Source organism: Aspergillus fumigatus, chromosome 2 (genome assembly GCF_000002655.1).
Source record: "Aspergillus fumigatus Af293 chromosome 2, whole genome shotgun sequence".
Lineage (NCBI taxonomy): Eukaryota > Fungi > Ascomycota > Eurotiomycetes > Eurotiales > Aspergillaceae > Aspergillus > Aspergillus fumigatus.
In genome coordinates, this window is record NC_007195.1 from 1,412,315 (window position 1) to 1,431,105 (window position 18,791).

General features: G+C 50.1%; 2 protein-coding genes across 2 annotated transcripts; one reads left to right on the forward strand and one right to left on the reverse strand.

Moving 5' to 3' along the window:
- Positions 1-7,535: 7,535 nt before the first annotated feature.
- Positions 7,536-11,140, forward strand: AFUA_2G05140 (ankyrin repeat domain-containing protein). The gene is made up of 3 exons (XM_077804091.1): positions 7,536-8,741; positions 8,795-9,698; positions 9,862-11,140. The coding sequence occupies exons 1-3, from the start codon at positions 8,281-8,283 to the stop codon at positions 10,786-10,788; spliced, it is 2,292 nt and encodes a 763-aa protein (XP_077660255.1). The 5' UTR covers positions 7,536-8,280; the 3' UTR covers positions 10,789-11,140.
- Positions 11,141-11,547: 407 nt separating this feature from the next.
- mp2 (cell wall mannoprotein 1 family protein) lies at positions 11,548-18,534 on the reverse strand. The gene is made up of 2 exons (XM_744552.2): positions 14,137-18,534; positions 11,548-13,868 (listed from the first exon to the last, which is right to left on the reverse strand). Exon 2 carries the CDS (start codon positions 13,542-13,544, stop codon positions 11,769-11,771), a length of 1,776 nt encoding a protein of 591 aa, XP_749645.1. The 5' UTR covers positions 13,545-13,868; positions 14,137-18,534; the 3' UTR covers positions 11,548-11,768.
- Between the last annotated feature and the right edge of the window lie 257 nt (positions 18,535-18,791).

Genomic DNA, 18,791 nt, shown 5'->3' on the forward strand with positions numbered 1-18,791 from the left:
CAGGCGAGAGACACGTAGTTCGGGACTCTTTCCAAGAAGGTCCTGAACACTAGGCTGAGAGTAAAACCAACTTTGAGCTGATCTACTTGCTTGGAAGGTCAAGCTGACTTCCCAGCAATCAGAGTCAAATTGACAGCAATTTTACCTAGATACACAGCAAGTAGCGCAAGATGGTGTCGTCAGTGTATGACACAGTGCGACAGAGGCAAGCGAAAAGTGATGCGTAATCAATCGCTTAATCGTGGCTTGGAGTGAGAGAGGCTTGCACGTTCGTATTGCCGAGGAACCGCTGTATGGCTGTCGTGTGGATAAGCGCTGTTGGTGAGGGGACTGTATACGATATCCTTCTTCCCAGATACCAGGGAAACAGTGCACCGAGATGGAGTCGAGCCACAGTGTTTTGAAAAAAAGAGACGCAAGTCGACAAGAGCACTGGCACGAAGAAACTGTGGAAGCATATAGAATATGGACTAAATAAGAGGGACGAAGGTGAAGAAACCGAAGTCGGAGTGTACGGTGAGTCTCAAGTCAGCAAGAGTTGCAGGTACATATAAACACAGAAAGAATAAGCCGGTGAAGTGACCCGGTAATGTTCCCAAGCCTAAGCTGCCCAAGGCATGGAAAGTAGGGTGAGAAAATAGGTATTCAAGAGTCCTGGGGGGAGTGGATTAAATGTATGTCAAACAGATATAAAATTAAGCGCAATGGAACCGGGGGATCTAGACGGGAGGATGGATACTCAGCTTCTGATTAGGTTAAATCCTCAATCTTAGTACTACGGAGTAGAATCAATACTACTCCGGTATCTGTCTAGTACGTGGTCATTTGCCCTTCAAGTCCAAAGTAAGCATCCCAGGGTCCTTGCCACGGCTTCCGACATGCGCTCTTCTACCCAAACAGCTCAACCAACATCATCAGTACTTTTGTGACTGGTTCTTGCTTTCTGGTCGACAATAGCATGGTCTGAGTAAGTCGGTCTACGGAACGTCTTGTCTGTCCTCTACTGGATTCCGTAATTTCTCTCTGTTTGACTTTGAACCTGTTAACGGTGACGCGGACCCGCTTCTCAACCAAAGACTGAATAGTGCTGAGTGCGATGTCGATCCGGCCCTTCCATGCTTCGAGCAGATCCCCGTTACAATGATCTGCTCGATGCCTGGACCTTCGTCGTTACCCTCAGCCTCTGTTCAATTGACAGAGTCGGAAAGCCCACAGAGACCCACAGCAGCCATACGACGACATCAGGTGTACAAGTAGCTTTGCAACCGTTGAAGTGAAACAAGCTCCTGAAAAGATGAACCAGGGGTAAGCGCTTTTATTCCGAAAGAAACGGGAATAATTTCAGCCCCAAGAGGCTAACGAGCGCCACGAGTTGGATGGTGTTTGAATTCGTTTCCATCGAATGATTCCCGCAGCTTTCCATTTTTGAGGACTGCGATTGGTTGCTGATGGTTAGTTTTGGGGGCCAGGATGAACATGCTGCACTTCCCGCCTGTTTCTTCGATCCGAAAAGAGACAGGCTATGGAACCAAGCTGGTAGTAGTGCAGTTCTACTTGTCGAAATGGGTCAGCCACGAGGATGGCCTCGCGGGTGTTTTCGACTACCTGTGACTTAATAGATTAATCTTACAGGGTGTTGACGATCCAAACCACATGGCGATAAGACCAGGCTCGTTATTGCCTGACTACTGGAAAAGCCGGTCCAATCCATGTTGTTTGAAGAGCGCCTGGAAGGGTATCCATTCCGACAGATTCCCAAGCTGATGTAGTACCCAATTCATTAGACGATCAAATGTATGAACGACCTCTTTTTTTCTCTGACGAGTATATTAACATTGCCAATTTCGGTTTTTAATTTCTTTTTTTCTTTTCTCTCTTTTTCTCTTCTCTTATTTTCTTTCTTTCTTTTTTTTTTTCTTTTTCTCTGTTTCCATTTCCCCCCCTTTTCTCTTTACACTGTCATATGCAGAGGACTTTTTTTTCGCAGTTCTAATTTGGCCCCCAAAAAGTTCGCTGTAGCCAGCCACTGAGCAATTTTGCCGTGGGGATACGGAATGATTCAACGACAATGGTTCCAGATGTGTCATTACTTTCCCACCGTGTTCTTAATCATCCTTTCGGATTTGATTTCTCCGGGCAACCGGGCAACACGGCGTTCGAATAGTCGAATAGAGAACCTTGGCTGACTGCCTGTGTTTCCGTAACCTTTCCCAGTTTCATGAGCGGCCTATCACTGGAGGAGCCTTACGTAGAATTACAGTTGAGCATCATGATAGTTATCCATCCAATAATCATACTCGTGCCTCAGTGTGCCTATCTGGAGCCACACGCAGCACTCCGCCCTTGTAGACCGGACGATACCGGCGGCGAGGATGATGACGAAGGTGATTGCAAAAGGTACCTGTGGTTTCTGATTAGGTATAAAGCAAGGTAGTAGGTAAACTTTTCTATGGAGCTAAAAGGCCATTCCTGGTAATTTCGGTGAAGATCTAAAAAGGCGTTTTACTGGGGCATTGCTCGAAGCGAGTATTTGCCATGATCATTTCATTGAATTATTAGAGTCCTTTTAGGTTTGGGCAAAGTCTGTCTGTCCTATGCACCACCAACGTCGAAGCATTGGCGGGAAAAGCCGATCGAAGCGCCTTGGGCGGGAAACGGTCCTTCCTCCGAGAAAAGAGCGAATCGCTTCCAGAAGCAGTCAAGAGTTAGTCCAGTTCAGATCCCGAGTTCAATCATCACTCTCGAGACTATTGCCCATTTACGGAATAACATGTACAAGGCATGATAATATTCGTGTTTCTGCTCGGGCAGCACAGCGGAGACCGTGGGAAGAGTAACTCTTAACTCCCCCATCACCAAGCCGTCAAGAATTATTAAGCACATAAGGTAAACATCCAAATTATTACCAAGTAGTGAAGTCTCGAATCGTGGAAAGTTTGGTGCCGGCACAGGGCTAGCTATCTGCTTTCGAAGTTAATCCAGCTAGCAATCATGCGACCCTTAACGTCGGGATATACGAATTCCCAGAGCGGAAATCATCAACAAGCCTGCTAACGATTCTCAGTATAATGCGGTCTGTGGAAAGTTAGGGGGAGGAGAAAAATGGCCAAACGTCCGCCATTCTTCTCCGGGCCTCCCCCACAACGGACCTGGTTCGTCCGCATGTCCAATGCAGATAAGGTAGAAACGTGGGCTTCGGCGGAGCCATCCGAAAATGCAATTTGATTGGCTTATGCACCATGGAACAGAATTCCACTCTTCATGTCTTGTTGGATATTTGGGGACAAGGAGTACTGTTGGTCACAGTGACCCCCTGTTTACTCGGAAATCGCATCCAGACTGTTTACAGGACTAGCGTAAGTTTGCATAGCCATGGCTTGGGGATTACCAATCAGCAGCTTGGCTTTTCAAGACACGGCTGACAGGGAACTCTTTTCAAGCCTTCGTCCCGCTCGCTACTGAGCATTCAGATTCAGGAGATCGACTTGACCTCCACATGCCGTTGCACTTTTATCGATCCTGAGTGCCTGTCTGAACACTGGGTTGGCTTTGTTTTGAATATTTTTCCAGAGATGGACCATTATTGGGCCGATTACGGAGCACTTGTTCTATCTCGAGTCGCAGGCGCAACAATGGTTCAGTCACAACCAGATTCAGAGGGACCGGTTGACAAATTTTAATTTTTTTGAGTTCATTGACCAGCGACTATGGCCATAAGGTATCGCACTGCCTCATTGGGCCAAGAACTGATCAGCGATCAGCGAACACTACCAGTCTGCCCAAAGTCGACAGTCTAATCAAAAGGGGGGGTTGTGGATGGTCAACCTACTAGATTACCTATCTTCACGGAGGAATTCTGGCCGTCTTGCCTACTGGATCTGCACTGCCACATGGTCTAACAGTGCATCCAAAAAAAGGGCGTTTCACCAGCTTGTTGCATTTGTATCTACCTGTCTGGGACATTGTCTCGGACAAGCCCACGTTGCGAAGCAACCATAGTCCTGAAATCGAAGGATCAACGTCCGCAATCGAATTGGGAATTGCTAGGCCACGAATCATCATCTAGCAGTCAAACTAATTCGCCTGAAGCTACAGGTGCATCCATGGTTGAGCCGAGTACGGTCTAAATGGAATCGTGCCTGAATAACGGGCCCTTTTTAGCCCGTGGATCCCGCTGACACGGTGGAGGATTCCCACAGTCCAAACCCATAGCATATGTAAATTAAGCAAACCTAACTCTGAAACATGTTTCATTCAGATGGCCTCACTGTCTTATACTCGTCCGGAAATGAATGGTGCCATCCCCGGGCTTACAAGCCCAACAATGCTTACCCAAGATCTTGTCATCAAACTTAGTGGCAAAAATTTTCTATGAGAAGAACCGCCTCATCTGATAATTGGTATTCCCTGTCGATCCATATATCTGCTTACCTGACGACATTCGGAACTCTCCGGATCCTGGTGCCAATTATGCCATAGCCGTCTGTGTCTGGAAGTTGACTATACTAAGCCATAGCCTGGAAGATTAAAAGCCATAGTTCAGATCAACGTGGCTGTGAGTCCCTCAAAAATAGGGGAGGGATGACTAAACGCAGGCGTCTAGGCTGCAGAAACTACAGCACAGACAGATCTGTTTTACTAATCTTTGCGGAGTCGAGATTTGGAACGGTCTACATGACAGATACATCCCTTGAAATTATGAAAGAGATTTCCCGAAGGAGTACGGAGTCCGGATCTTCTCCCTTCCATACAGCCCTCCGGCGTCAGTCAACGTTCTAGATCTGCAGAAGTCTAGCATTTCACGCAAGCAGCCAACAAACAGGGTGGTAACTATGAAGACCTGATTTGGCAGGATGCTTATGGTTTCTTCAAGCTGGCCATCCGTCCATACACTTTGTGTACGGAATATAAAGAAACAAATTCTTACAGCCAAGCGTCCTTGCGTCCTTGCCCGTCCACCTTCCTCCAAGAGGCCACAAGTTTCGGTGAAACTCAACGCGCTGGCTTGCGCAGCCCGGCCAACCATTGTTCCATTACCCTGGCCTATCGGCGGCCATTTGGCCTGCTTCTCAGTTTTCACCGGCTAAGATAGGGGGATGATTGAATGTCCTTGTCCCATTCGATCAATGAGATGCATACACGGAGTATTGCCACAATGGCGATGAATCTACAGGGCGAGCCGTGATTACTCTGTAGATTTAGCGTGTTCGTCCTGCTAAGGATGCATCGAGTGTTGCTACTCTTTTGTAGTGCTCTTTACATATCCATCCCTTCAACCCTACCCTTCCTGTCGCAGTTGCTCGGAAGTTGGGAAGCCCTAGCCATTCAAATCGACGCCTCTGGCTATGCATCCTGTGGATAGGTACGGCGCTGTCGTAGGCTAAGGAGAGCAGAGTGTAATTCCTTCCCTGCAGGCAGTTAGGACCACATGAATTTGGCGGGATATAGACACCAGAACGTCGATCAGCTATACACTTCTATCATTGAGTATCAGGGGCCAATAACCATGCAGAGTCTACCTAGTAGAGACACGACTGCTATTCTCATAGTCTTGCATTATTGCACTGAGAATCTGAGACCTCTTGCTGCCTAGTACCATGCCCCAGTTTGGCAAGCAACACATTGGTCGGCTTCATAGTGCATGCGCGCTGCGTCGCACAGGGGCAGTGATAAACTGCCAAGGCTGGGAAGATTAAAACTACACAAGAAACAGAAGGGACGGGACGATCAGCGCAGTACTAGCTTCTGAGATGATTTGCACAGCTGAAGTTCTGAAATTAATCGCTCGGGACCAGCCATCGCCGAAGCGAAAGAATCAATTACCAGAGACTCGGCACGGAGTATACTCGGTGGAGTATGCTTGGTGGAGTTTCTTCGGTGGAGTTTGTTTTCTTCGTACCTCGGTCGAGTAGAAGCATCTACTAATCTACTAATCCTGTCCGATATCGAAGGCCAATATCCAAGACAGCGGTCTACCCATGTTTAATCATACGTCCTTGTGTATCAGACTTGTATGACTGCGTACGTACACCGTGCTAGTTTGCCCTGTCTCTAGTTTCACACTATAAGGCATTAATGATATTGAGCGCATGGCTGTTCGAGCTTCGACCGGTGCGGGGTCAGACTGAGCATCAAACTTGCTTTATGAGATATCGACTATACCTTAATTAGTTGATACTGTCACTAGCATCTCGCTATTTATCTCTAGCGCTTAAGACTTTGGATGTCGGGTAAAGTGTGATTGAATGCTACTGTAGTAAACTGAGAGCGTCTAACAAAAGTGCCTTTTCAATGTATTCAACAGAGCTCCTCCATCTAGCAGGTATCGATACACCTTCTGCCACTTTCTCATGACTTACCATGGCTCATAAGCCTAACTCTTTTGCTCCTACGCATAAAGATTGTTTTCTAGCTCTTAGACCGGTCTAGAGATGGATAATCTTCACATAGGGTCCGGCGTGGATGGACCAACAGCTTCGCTCCAAGCTAACTTAAATATCTGCTTTATACTTTATACTAAGCTCGGCGACTGAGAAAGCAAGCCTTCACGATTGATTGAGTCAACACGTTTACTCTCATCACCATGACCTGGAGCTGGCCGTGTCCGCTGACCCAAAGGTACTCCATCCATAACGCCTCCAGTTTCTGATCTTATCGCCGACAGGGATAATGGCTTCGGTGCGCCGATTCCTAAGAAGATTACAATACTGCAAATAGTACCGGCGCATCCTGCAGCAGATCGACGATAACGATGACGACGACGACGAGCAGCCCTCCAACATCACCTCGATTACCCTTATCAGCCAGAAGGAACCAACTGCCAACTTCTTGTGACGCAGAATCCATACTCGTCGTCACCTGCGAGCCCTTGTGGAGATGCTCCGGTGCGTTTCGCGCCGACTCCGCCTTGTCCACGTCGCCTGCCTGCAAGGACCTGCAGGGGATGTCGCTACTCGGAAAGCAAACAGTTTCCGAGAGACATGTGGGTCTCCGGTCTTTCGTACTGGGCTTTCTGGCGGCTATACAGTGAACACCTTTGGTGTCTTCGCAGATGCAGGACAGATTCGCTACTTGTATGAGGAACAGGTCCCTATAATCCGGGAGTTCTGCGGCTGCGGATACGGAAAGGTCGCGACTTGCTCATAGTCTGGACGGCGTAATACAGATCATCGGAAGCGAGACTCAGCATAATAAAGTATAGGCGATCTTACAGCAGTCGGTATAAGAAAGTGGTGTTGCAATTCTTCCCTTATTGCTTGCCTTGTTTATACAGTGCGTGGTCCGGCACAACCCCGTCATGAGGCTTCAGATGAATGTGACATTGCTTATCAAGGTATACCAGATACCACTTCCTTTTCATAAACAGATGGATCAAAGACAACATTACGTACCCGCATTACTTTCGTATGTTCCCCTGATCTCGGCGATGATAATAAGCATCCCGCATCGAAGTCGTATATGCTTGCTGTTGCTGCGAACTCGGCTAGTAGTCTCGTCAGTTATACGAATTGCCAGGACTCTTAGAATTGTCATACAGGTGAAATAAAATGCCCACTCGCTGGCGGAGGCCCCGCCTGTGGCCGAGTATAGTAGAAGCCTCGTTGCTGAGCTACTTGGCCTAACTTATTCTCAGTAGCTGTAGGCGCAGCCGCTTGCATTGCCATCGGGAAGCCTTGAGGTGTTGTCGAAGCAATATTTAATCCATCACGTCGATGGTGATAAAACTCGGGCTGGCCTTTGGAGCAGTGGTACTCATTCTGCGTTGCTAATGGCGCATTTCGGTCCGCTGCCAGTGGCGGATCACGGCTGTGATAGAGATTGGGATTGGTTCTGTAGTGATGGTACTCATCCTGCCGAGTTGAATTCGCCAATTCCTGTGTAGCTACCGGTCGGGAATAATAGTAATCGCTTAGTTTGGCGGTCTGCATTGTCTGCGTGGGCATCAAGTACGGATCACGAGGAGTGTACTGAGGCGGAGGATATGAGTAATTGGGAGTTGAGGGGCCGTTCACTGCTGAGAGGAAGTCGGCAGCATAGCGATTGTAGTCTGGGGATTTGATGGAAGAATCCATTGCGTTTGCTCGCAATGTGTACTCTCTTTGGAGCAGAAAATGGAATTCTATCCTGTCATGTTCGCGTTCGACGTGGGAAATTGGGGGATATTTATACCCATGAACACAGACTCAGCCTCCGGCATGCTCAGCCTCGTTGTTTTTCAGCTCGTACCCCGCCGTCGATCCTCAACATGGACCTACAGCTTCACAAAAGTTCCATGGATCTATGGATCCACTGTCGCTCACAGCAAACCTCGCTGCCGTCATCGGCCTAATCGACACAATATGTCGCATCGGCAAGGAAACCTACCAGCTCATTGCGGCTGTGAAGAATGTCCCCGTAGAAATCCAACAGCTGCAGGTGGAGATGCGCGAGGTGGAATTCCTCCTCGAAAATGTCCATCGCTATTGTGATGAGTACCAGGACAGATTGCCTTCACTGGGCTTACAGAAGATCTCACCGGTTATGCATATCTACTCAACGCTCAAATCCCTAGAGAAAGAGTATGATAATATCGCGAGTATTGTGGCCAAGAACCTCGATGTTGAGACCGGTCGTACGAGGCAGAAGTTGAAGATGGTGGGCGGAAGGGTCAAATTGGTGCTTGGAGGGAAGCTGGAGCGTTCGTTTCGGAATCTGGATAGATGTAAGAGACAATTGAGCATGAATCTGCAGGTATTGGGAAGGTGGGAGTCGTCTATCCACCTGGAAAGCTTGGATTCAAGCTGACGGTGACCAGTTTCAATGACCTTGATATTCAGAATCGGCTGGATAGTATCCATGATGCTGTGTCGATTATCAGGGACAGTAGTCAAAAACTTCATCACTCGCATCCCGATGACAAGCCTTTGGCTGGGTCAGAGAAAGGTCAACCCTTGTCTAACTTTTCGCAGTCTCTCGATGCTATCGACGCGCTCATGGCACAGCTCACGGCTATGAAAATACGCATCGAAAAGCAGGATGACAAGACAGAATCTCCCATGGACAGCTGGGACAACTTTGAAGATGTTAAACGCGCTTCTCTGCCTCTGATGTTGCTCCAATCCAAGGTCCGAGAAGCATTACAGTTGTTGTCAACGCCCCAGCCGGGACATGAAAAGCTGGCCGATATAGATGTGCAGTGGGTTCGGACTGAGCTGGAGAGTCTGCTTGCGAGTAGCCATGAGAAAGCCGCGGCCGTCATCAAGGCGAGCTCGCAGAAAAGCGACGATGTCACCCGTGGTTGTAGGCGGCATAGCGCAGGCAGTACTCTTGACAAACGAAGAAAGAGATTGCAACCTACTCAGCAGATCGTATCATCGCAGGTTGTGCTTCAAGATTCTCCCGCAGGCAAGGTCTCCATCCGGGTCCAGTGGACCAAAGATGCTGACTCAAAATCCGCCCGCGCATCCGATATTCTTCTTCTCCTGGCGCCCAATCCACAGGTGGCCCAAGACGGTCTTCTTGTTTCGCTTTCGAGGCTCCATGATGGGTTGAGCAAGCCCACAATCACGCGGCATGTCTCAGCCTACGCGATCGTCGAGACGACATCGCCTATATTTACCTGTATCGAGGCCAATGACATACATACACTACGGCTACTATTGAAGAGCAGAGATTTTTCTCCCACCGTGCGGAATACAGAAAACGAGAGTCTCTTATCTGTAGGTTTTCCAATCTCCATCGTCGTTCAAACTGACCGATTAGTTCGCTGCACGACTCCTCCGCTTCGAGATGTGTGAGCTCCTCCTCAATGAAGGAGCGGACCCCAACCATTGCCGCAGGTAAGTCCATTCAGGTAGGCTGAGCCGGAGCAGCATCTGAAAGACTAGTGATGGCGCAAACGCGATCTACGACGTACGAAATGCCTTCTGGTACCGAGCAACCAATTATACCATCCATAAAGCAACCCTTTACCGTATTCTCCGTCTGTTCATCTCCGCCGGCTGCGACATCAACTCCGTCGCTCTCGGCGGCAGCCCCCTCCATTTCACCGTCAGTCATACCCTTCCCGGCTCCGAGCTCATCAATGAGGACGAGATCGTCGCCTTGATCAATCTACTGGTCGGCAGTGGCTGTGACATCGAGCACGAGAACGCCGAGGGCCTCACCCCACTCTTGTACAACGCCTGCATTCCTCGATGGCATGGGGTTGTGGTGCTCCGGGAGCTTCTCCAGTGGGGCGCGAATCCCCATGCGACGTCCCACCTCGGCGAGGGCGCGCTACACCTGGCCATGGCCTTCTCAGGACCTGAATCCGTGCACGGCCAGCTAGATGGCGATTCGTTGGAGACCCGGCTGTGCATCTTGCTGCAGGCGGGATGCGATCCGAACCTGCGAGACGGATACGGACACAGTCCGTCGGATTTTGCGCTGAGCTCTCCACGGATCTGGTTCCAGTGGTGCTTGGCTGTGGAGCGGGTTGGGTTGTCCATGGACGATGTTCTGGCCAGGGAGGGCGTCTCCGAAGACGTCCAGCCGGTGCAAGGCTCTCCATCCGCGGACTCAGATTGGGAGTCTTGCAGCGGCAGTGACGACGAGGACGGAAGTAAGGGGCGCATGAGCTCGGTTACTTGCTCGGACACCGAACACATCTTCCTATGCTGGAACGGGTTCTTCCCGTGGAGTGTTCCGCCGTGCTGTGCCGATTGTGGTCTTGTCTGTGAACCGGATGATATCAAGCGGAGGAAATGGGACGCCTGGATGGTCTTTCAGGGATTGAGAACAAAGTTCATGATGAACCATCTTGGTTAGACGGATGCAAGATATTCAGCATATTTAATAGACCAAGCCTTTCAACTCTACACCAACTACCTTCCATCCAAAAATAATTCGACAGGATGCTAGCTCTTCTCCAGGTCTGCTTCCTCCCCACAACGCACACTCCCCATCTCCGCCACATCCGCCACAGGAATCTCAGTCTCAGGCGAATAGTTCGTCGCATTCCCAGCACATTCAATCTCACTGCAATAGCAGTATCAATCCATCAGTGCAACACGAACAAACAATCGCGCAGGAGAAAAGGAAGCACATACTCGTAAAACCGACAAGGCGTGTTAATCTGGACTGTTTCAATAGGGCTACGCGTCATTAGCTTCAGCGCTTGCACCTCTATTTTCGTCATGTGTAGACGCACTGATGCACAGTATAAGTGAGGCAATTCCCTGGTGAGCCGCTAAGGACCGTAAGGCCATTTCGCATCTTCATTATAACCTGAGGTACACTTAGTTCCCTGCAGTGGAGTGTGGGGAATGCGAGACGTACAGTTGGGAATGTTTTGTCTGCTGCGGTGATTGCGATGAGGGCAGTTAGGGCAAGGGTAGTGAGATACATCCTGTTTTTGCTCTTGAGTTTTCCCAAATTCATATAAGTACAAGGAAAGTTGTGCCTGTGTGGTGAAAGTCGTGTTAGCGTAAGACATTTATACCTGCGTGCCGTGCAAGGGGTGTTTGTTTAGGCTTTGACGTGCATTCCGGGTGACATATGTGGCATGCTATACGGAGTACGTGTTAGACATTCTCCGACATTCAGACAGGGAAAGGATTCCAGGTTTGAATTGAATTACCAGTTACTAGCTACTATCTGACTGAATCAATAAATAGATACAATCATATCACCAAGCTCATATCAACGTTCCTCCCCACAAACAAAATTATAAGTAGACATTAATCATCTTTCCTTTCCTTTCGTTTCCCATCCTCGCGTCCATCTCATTCCATGCTCGGACAGATCATTTACAGCAACAGTGCAAATGCAGCAATAGCCATGGCCGTGCCAAGAGACGAGCCCGGCTTGCTGGCTGCGCCGGTGGAGAGTCCTCCAGGAGGAGCGATAGTCGTAGGGCTGGAGGGAGAGGGCTGAGGAACCACAACGGGAGGAGTGGGCTGTTCACCACCACCGCCGCCGCCGCTGCCGCCGCAAGTCGTGCATGCAGGGACCGTGGTCAGTGTGGTGGGACCGGGTGGGTTAGGAACGCTGGTGGTGCCCTCACACTCATGGCATGGGGTGGTCTCGGTAGCGGTGGTAGTGGAGGTCACTGGGGGAACAGGGACATTGGTGGTAGTGGTAGTTTCAGCAGGAGGTGTAGTGGGTGTGGTGGTGGTTTCCGTAGGAGGTGTAGTAGTGGTGGTAGTCTCACATGGAGTGGAGGTTTCAGGAGGAGTAGTAGTAGTCTCACACGGAGTAGAGGTCTCGGTAGGGGTAGTAGTAGTCTCACAGGGGGTAGAGGTCTCGGTAGGAGTGGTAGTGGTCTCGCACGGAGTGGAGGTCTCAGGAGGAGGAGTAGTCGTAGTAGTAGTCTCACAGGGGGTAGAGGTTTCGGTAGGAGTGGTGGTAGTCTCGCATGGAGTAGAGGTCTCGGTAGGAGTGGTAGTGGTCTCACACGGAGTGGAGGTCTCAGGAGGAGGAGTAGTCGTAGTAGTAGTCTCACAGGGGGTAGAGGTCTCGGTAGTAGTGGTAGTAGTCTCACAGGGGGTAGAGGTCTCGGTAGGAGTGGTAGTGGTCTCACACGGAGTAGAGGTCTCGGTAGGGGTAGTAGTAGTCTCACAGGGGGTAGAGGTCTCGGTAGGAGTGGTAGTAGTCTCACAGGGGGTAGAGGTCTCGGTAGTAGTGGTAGTAGTCTCACAGGGGGTAGAGGTCTCGGTAGGAGTGGTAGTGGTCTCACACGGAGTAGAGGTCTCGGTAGGGGTAGTAGTAGTCTCACAGGGGGTAGAGGTCTCGGTAGGAGTGGTAGTGGTCTCACATGGAGTGGAGGTCTCGGTAGTAGTGGTAGTAGTCTCGCACGGAGTGGAGGTCTCAGGAGGAGGAGTAGTCGTAGTAGTAGTCTCACAGGGGGTAGAGGTCTCGGTAGTAGTGGTAGTAGTCTCGCACGGAGTGGAGGTCTCGGTAGGAGTGGTAGTAGGCGAAGTCGTAGGAGGCGTGGAAGTCGACGAAGTAGTAGTGGTCGGGGGAGTGCTCACATCCTTATAAGCATCGATACCCTTCTGGATGGCCGAGGTGATTCCCGAGGACAGCTCTTCAGCGACTTGCTTGAGAGCCTCCGGCACCTTGCCAGACAGGGTCGTAGCCAAGTTCGAGGAGGCCGTGTATTGGTCCAACAACTGGCTATAGGTGGTAGGACCCGCGCCGGCCTCGACGATCAGACTCTTCTTGGAGATGAGGTCGTCGATGGTGGTCTTGACCTTGTTGGTCAAGGCCAGGATGGGATTCACCAGATTCAGAGCGTCCACTTGGCTCAGAGCTGGCTGGGCCGCCACGGTGGATGTGCCATCGTTGATGGTGGAGATGAGGTCTGCAGAAGCATCCACGATAGCGGACGTATCGCCTCCAGTGTAGGCCTTGATGTTTGCATCCAGAGTATCGACCTTGGACGAAATGGCAGCGACAACGCTGGTGACGGCGGCAAAGTCACGCTCCACCAGCGAGGGTGCCCACGAGACCTTTGTAGGTGTCGCGAGGACACCGGCGAAGGCTCCCCAGGCGAGAAGAGAAGTTAACGCAGAGAACCGCATTGGAGCAACCAAACGGTATCAGATAATAAACGACTGTGTTGGATGTAAACAAAGGTCAAGCGAGAGACGATTGGTCACTACTGTAACGAGCGACGGACTTACAGCAGGTGAGGAAATATCAACCGGACAGATACCTCGAGGTACCATCCCAGGGCTATTTAATCTCATCCTGGAGGCTGGTGTCAAGTCACATGCGTCATGACCCTGCATCGGGAGGATTGCCTCGCTTGCACTTCAACAATAAGACTCATTTCCGTCTGATCCGGGGTATGCCAGATCGTGCATAGACATTGGTGTAGAATTGGACCCGCGGCCAAGGAATCCCTTTTTCAAGGTTAGTGCACGCCTTGTCTCATGGAACTGGCTGACCGAATTATCAACCATGAGCTAAGGCACTACTACGTTGGGCAGTTCATTAGATCAAGCCAGTGGCAAGACCGTTGAGGGTTGTCTGATTGGGTGCAATATATTGCTGGAGTAGAGAGGTTGAGTGCTGGCAACGGGGTAGTAACCTGGCAGGTGTCTGTCAGTACAACTGTGTCCAATGAGCAACGAACAGAGTCAAAGCCAGGATGCAGAGTTTCTCTCAGACCTTTTCCTTTCTGTCAATGTCATATGTCATATTGAGTAATAGACGATGCCACTGCCAGAGAAAAACAAGAAAGTCTCCGCGGGAAGTGAGACACGCAGAGTGATAGTCCATCATCCTAGTCCGAGTCCAGCACTAACAAAGCGTAGACAGGCGAAAGAAAGCACTCAAATCCCAGCAGCTTCTTCGGCGTCGACTGGTATTGTCAACTTTGGGTTGTCCCCTTGTTCCTGATAGGCCTCGATTCAGAATCTTTCCTAAAAACAGGTTATGTTGCGAAAGAGGTAATTAGATTAGTCTTTTTTCGCTTACTCTCTTGAATGGCTTCCCCTCGCGAGAGTAACCCATCACCGTTGCCGTACGCGACTTCTGGCATGTCTAGCTGTCTAGCGTCGAACTAGCGACTTGGCCTCCCAATGGCAGTGTAACCTGGTCATGATTTAGTGTCGGTGATGTTGATGGCAATGCGGGGTTGTAAGACACGTATCCCCGGAGAAGTCAGCCGGATCACCGTTCGGATTCAAATCAATGGAGTTTGACTTTAGAAGACCCTGCAGATAGGATCTTGCCTCGTATTCTTTTTCTTCTTTGTGTGGATGCGTCGCTGGTGGATGAATCGGAGTGACGAGGTGGTTGGAGAGGGTGCAGTTAAGAGAAATTAAACAGGCCACAGATGCAACCTGCCGAGGTCTTCGCTGCACTTCTTACTCGCGGCCTGAGGCAGTAATATCAAGATGCGTGCGTTCAATGTCACATCACATCCTGGGGTAATAATGAGTTCAGTCTCTGGTAAGATCCTCGGTTTCCAGCCAATTGCTGTATCAGTCTCAGTGTCTGATCCTCTGGAAAGCGACTACTAGTTCAGAGCTACATATGTCTAAAGGACTGCCGGCCCTACTAGATGCTATAAATATCAGTCACCAACAAACTCTGAATCCCGCTAACACCCCACTCAGGGTTGACTTGCAAGACAAAATGGAAACCGCGTGACTCGGATAACCATCGGCCCTGTTCCAAAGCTTAGAAAGTGTCCTTCCTGCTTGATATATCCGCCACCTTCTGTGTCACCCCAGTGGAAAGACACTAGCATGCACCACCCGCACATTCGCGGTGCCATATACTTTAAGCTTCGGGTCCACCACTCCACCGTCACCGCGTGGCATCATTTGCACCTGACCCACTTGTCTACCACTCGGACAGTACGAGTTCCCTACACAGTCCTTTGGCCCTCTCCACGTCTGTCAGTTGCTCAGGTGTGTGCAACCTCGCTCCTTTCTTCTTAAGCAGCGACGCCATTGGCTCGATTTCGGTCAATGTCTCGGTCCAAATACTGTGACGTGCATGGAGCACCGGGTCTGCGGGGTGACGCAAAATGCCATGGTCGATGGCCGGCACTGTTGTGATGTTTGCGAACAGTGGATGTACAGAACCGTGAGACAATGGGTGGCACAGTGCGGAGATAATGGTGGGGAAGCATCTTGATGTCTCAATGAGAAGATGCCTTGGGGACCGTTGCCCTCGCAGGCAGAAGCTGGAAGGGGGCTAGGAGGTACTGCGCTGCGGGTTCATCGAGATCATCCAGCAGCTTTCGAAGGATCGGGTACTGTTCTGCTACGCGCCCGCGTCCCAGAGGCGGTCGACACATCAATTGTCGCGAAGGAAGTAGTGACGTTCTGTTGTAAAGAGGTTTGTGCAAGGCATCAATGCCGACACACCAATGGGGCCATTCCCAGTGGTCCGGAGCCGTCTTTCTTATACGCATCCATGGCAACCACAGCCACTGCTGGGTCTTCTACCATGTCGCATAAGGACATTCCGTCTGCCAATTTGCACCCGAACATACTAATCCATGATCCTAAAGGTTCTCCCCAGCATGTGGATTATCAATGATTGTGATATTGCCATGTGACCAGAGGTCTGCGCTTCCAATGCCGGAGAGCTCTAGGATCTGTGGAGTCTGCGTTGCTCCCGCGGCGAGTATAACCTCTTTGGTCGTGAAGCCGTGTACGTTCGCTTCCCCTTACGGAATTGCACCCCGTTGACAACAACAAGAAGCCTCGCGGACTTCCAGAATAATCCTCCCTACCAGCACGCCGGCCACCACTCGCAGGTTCGAACGATGCTGTATATCTGCACCAAAATACGCAGACTCCGCATGGCTGCGTGTATGTGTGACAGATCCACCTCACCAGGAATGACAAACGGTTGTGTTCCTGCAACTCGGATGGGATTTTCTACCTGCAGATAACCCAACTTACCAAAAGTATCCATCCACGCTCCGTGGAACAGCATGAATAGGTTTTCCGAAAGATACCTGGACTGGTCCACTACTGCCCTGATCTTCCTGGTCGTTTCTATCCTCATGAAGAACTCACGAATTGAGTTGGACGACTCACTCGCCTGGTGGAATTTGCAAAGGTAGGGTTTAATGTCATGCCGTCCACAGCCCGGATTTCCAAGCGTATCCCATGCATTCATTCCCGACCCTGATCGGTAGATGATCAAGCCGAGGCCGCACGGAGAATCCTCTCAGTGTACCCCACTGGAAGCGAGCAGTTGACGACCATGGAGTTGTTCCTATCGAGAAAGCATGTAGCCAGTGGGAGTGTCAGCGGGGCTGCTTGCGTGTACCTGAGGGACAGATTAAATGGCCGAGTCCAAATCCGGATCTCCGTACGCCGTAGGCGCCAGTCCTGGTACCAGGATGCGCGGGTCGGTCAAACGGTTTGCTCCTGCTTCCAGGACAAGCACCTGGGTATTCGGATCTGCCACCAATCTGTTGGCGACGACTAACCCGGACATGTCACCACCCCTTAATGATCAGATCAAAGGCTGCGACGTCTACCAGCAGCCGAGTTGGTATCTATGACAGTCATTTTTGGCCACAGTTTACCAAGATTCGGTCAGCAACAAAGAGCAATCTGCATATCTCAAAGCCAACCGTCAGAATTGCAACCCAGCTATTTTTGTGTTATAAGTCAGATGAAGAAGGGGTGCCACTGTCTGCTTATTGTCTGATGCGCGGCATTGGTAGACTGCATGTTGTGCTCCCATGTTGACCGTTATTGTGCTTATGTGGTCTAGGTCACTGCCTGGGCGAGCAGCCTGGCCGACAGGTCCAACATCGGCAGTGGATGACATTTATGTCAAGAACCAAAGGCACCGCAGGACACAACACTTAATTTGCGGCCGACGTGAACCAATTGCTGCCTGACTAGAGCTTCCACTTTCGAGACTCAGTCGCCCCCGCTGCAAAGTTATTCTTGAAGTGTCCTGTTCATCTTGGGGAGACACAAGCTCATTGTCGCCTTGGAAGCTGAGAGTGCAAATTTGGTGGGAATCCTTAAATCTGGCAACGCCACCATATAGCTTACATTGCCATATTTTGACAATGAATATTGTTTAATGACCAAAGAAACCTCACTTCCCCCCGGAGAGGTCCCAGACTGTTGTGTTTAGTGTTCGAAACAGTGCCTTCCCTTACCTCGACGGGAGCATGACCAAAGTCCCTTTAGTTCTGGTGAAGGCATTGTTTGAAGTGTATGCCCCGCCAACACTCGGACGGCGCAAATATACGCGAGCTCTCAGCGCTTCTTGAGCAGAATTCGGTCCTGTAATGAGCACTCACACCATGCAGATCTGCGCGTGTGAAGCCAATTTCTTGGAATACTAGGCTCCCTTCAGTGTTGTCTGTGTATTTTGTACCCTCTCAAATATCTAGTTAGCCCTGTTCTGATGACAATTGTAGTACAGCGCTGAAGTTGTCGGTTCTCATTGTCATGGTTGTATTTGTGAGAGCGTACCATAATGTCGAACGCGCCGCGGATCTAGCTTGCTGATGGGTCCACGACGATAGAAACTATAACCTTGGCGATTACTGACAGGCATTTCTGATGCTGAAATTGGAGCTCCACTGACTAGGTATCACGTCGACGTTCAAGCGTTGTCAAGGTAAAATGCCGTCATCATCGGCACCCTCCGCTCTGCGCCTTGAACTACCCAAACATCTCCCACAGTGAGAGAAGCCAGTATTGCCGTAGATAAAGATAACAGCGTGAGTACTACACGCGCATGAGGTCTCAGCCTAGCATGTATGAAGTATGATGTCGACATGTGCAGTATCAGAGAGTGTGGGAGGAAGTGTTAGACGGATCAGACAAACTGGATAGGAGAGACTAGATGGACAGAGTGGGATTGAGAGAAGGATTCACCGCAAGGGACTTTGTGAAGTAGACATTTCACAAAGATGGCTATTCTCGAGAGTGAAGTGCTGTAACAGGGAAGAGCCACCTCTCTGACCAGTTCTCAACCAAGAAACATCCATTACCACAAAGTTGAAGAATCAAATGGTACACAGAACCAGAAAAGGGAAAAATTTGCGATAGAGAACGATCTAGCCTCCTTGAGAAATAAAACGGATCAGAGAGGAAGCCGTACAGGCCCCTCTCTCAGCCGCCCAAGCCCCAGCCACGCCTGGTTTGTCGACAATACAATATAACAAGGGTTCATCTGTTGCCCATGTGTTTGCCTAAACTGGAAATGAACGGGGCCCTGAAGAACGAGAACAGCAAGGTTCAGTCTGAGATGTAGGGTATGATAATCTTCCTTAGTCTAGCGCCACAAATCACTCTCTCTAAGCTGGCTCTTATAGTACACAT

Bases quoted from the DNA above. Each gene is read 5' to 3' on its own strand.
- AFUA_2G05140 (XM_077804091.1), top strand. From the start codon at position 8,281: ATGGATCCACTGTCGCTCACAGCAAACCTCGCTGCCGTCATCGGCCTA. The intron at 8,742-8,794 runs GTGGGAGTCGTC...GACGGTGACCAG, and splicing joins AATCTGCAGGTATTGGGAAG to TTTCAATGACCTTGATATTC. The intron at 9,699-9,861 runs GTAGGTTTTCCA...AGCATCTGAAAG, and splicing joins AAAACGAGAGTCTCTTATCT to ACTAGTGATGGCGCAAACGC.
- mp2 (XM_744552.2), bottom strand. From the start codon at position 13,544: ATGCGGTTCTCTGCGTTAACTTCTCTTCTCGCCTGGGGAGCCTTCGCC.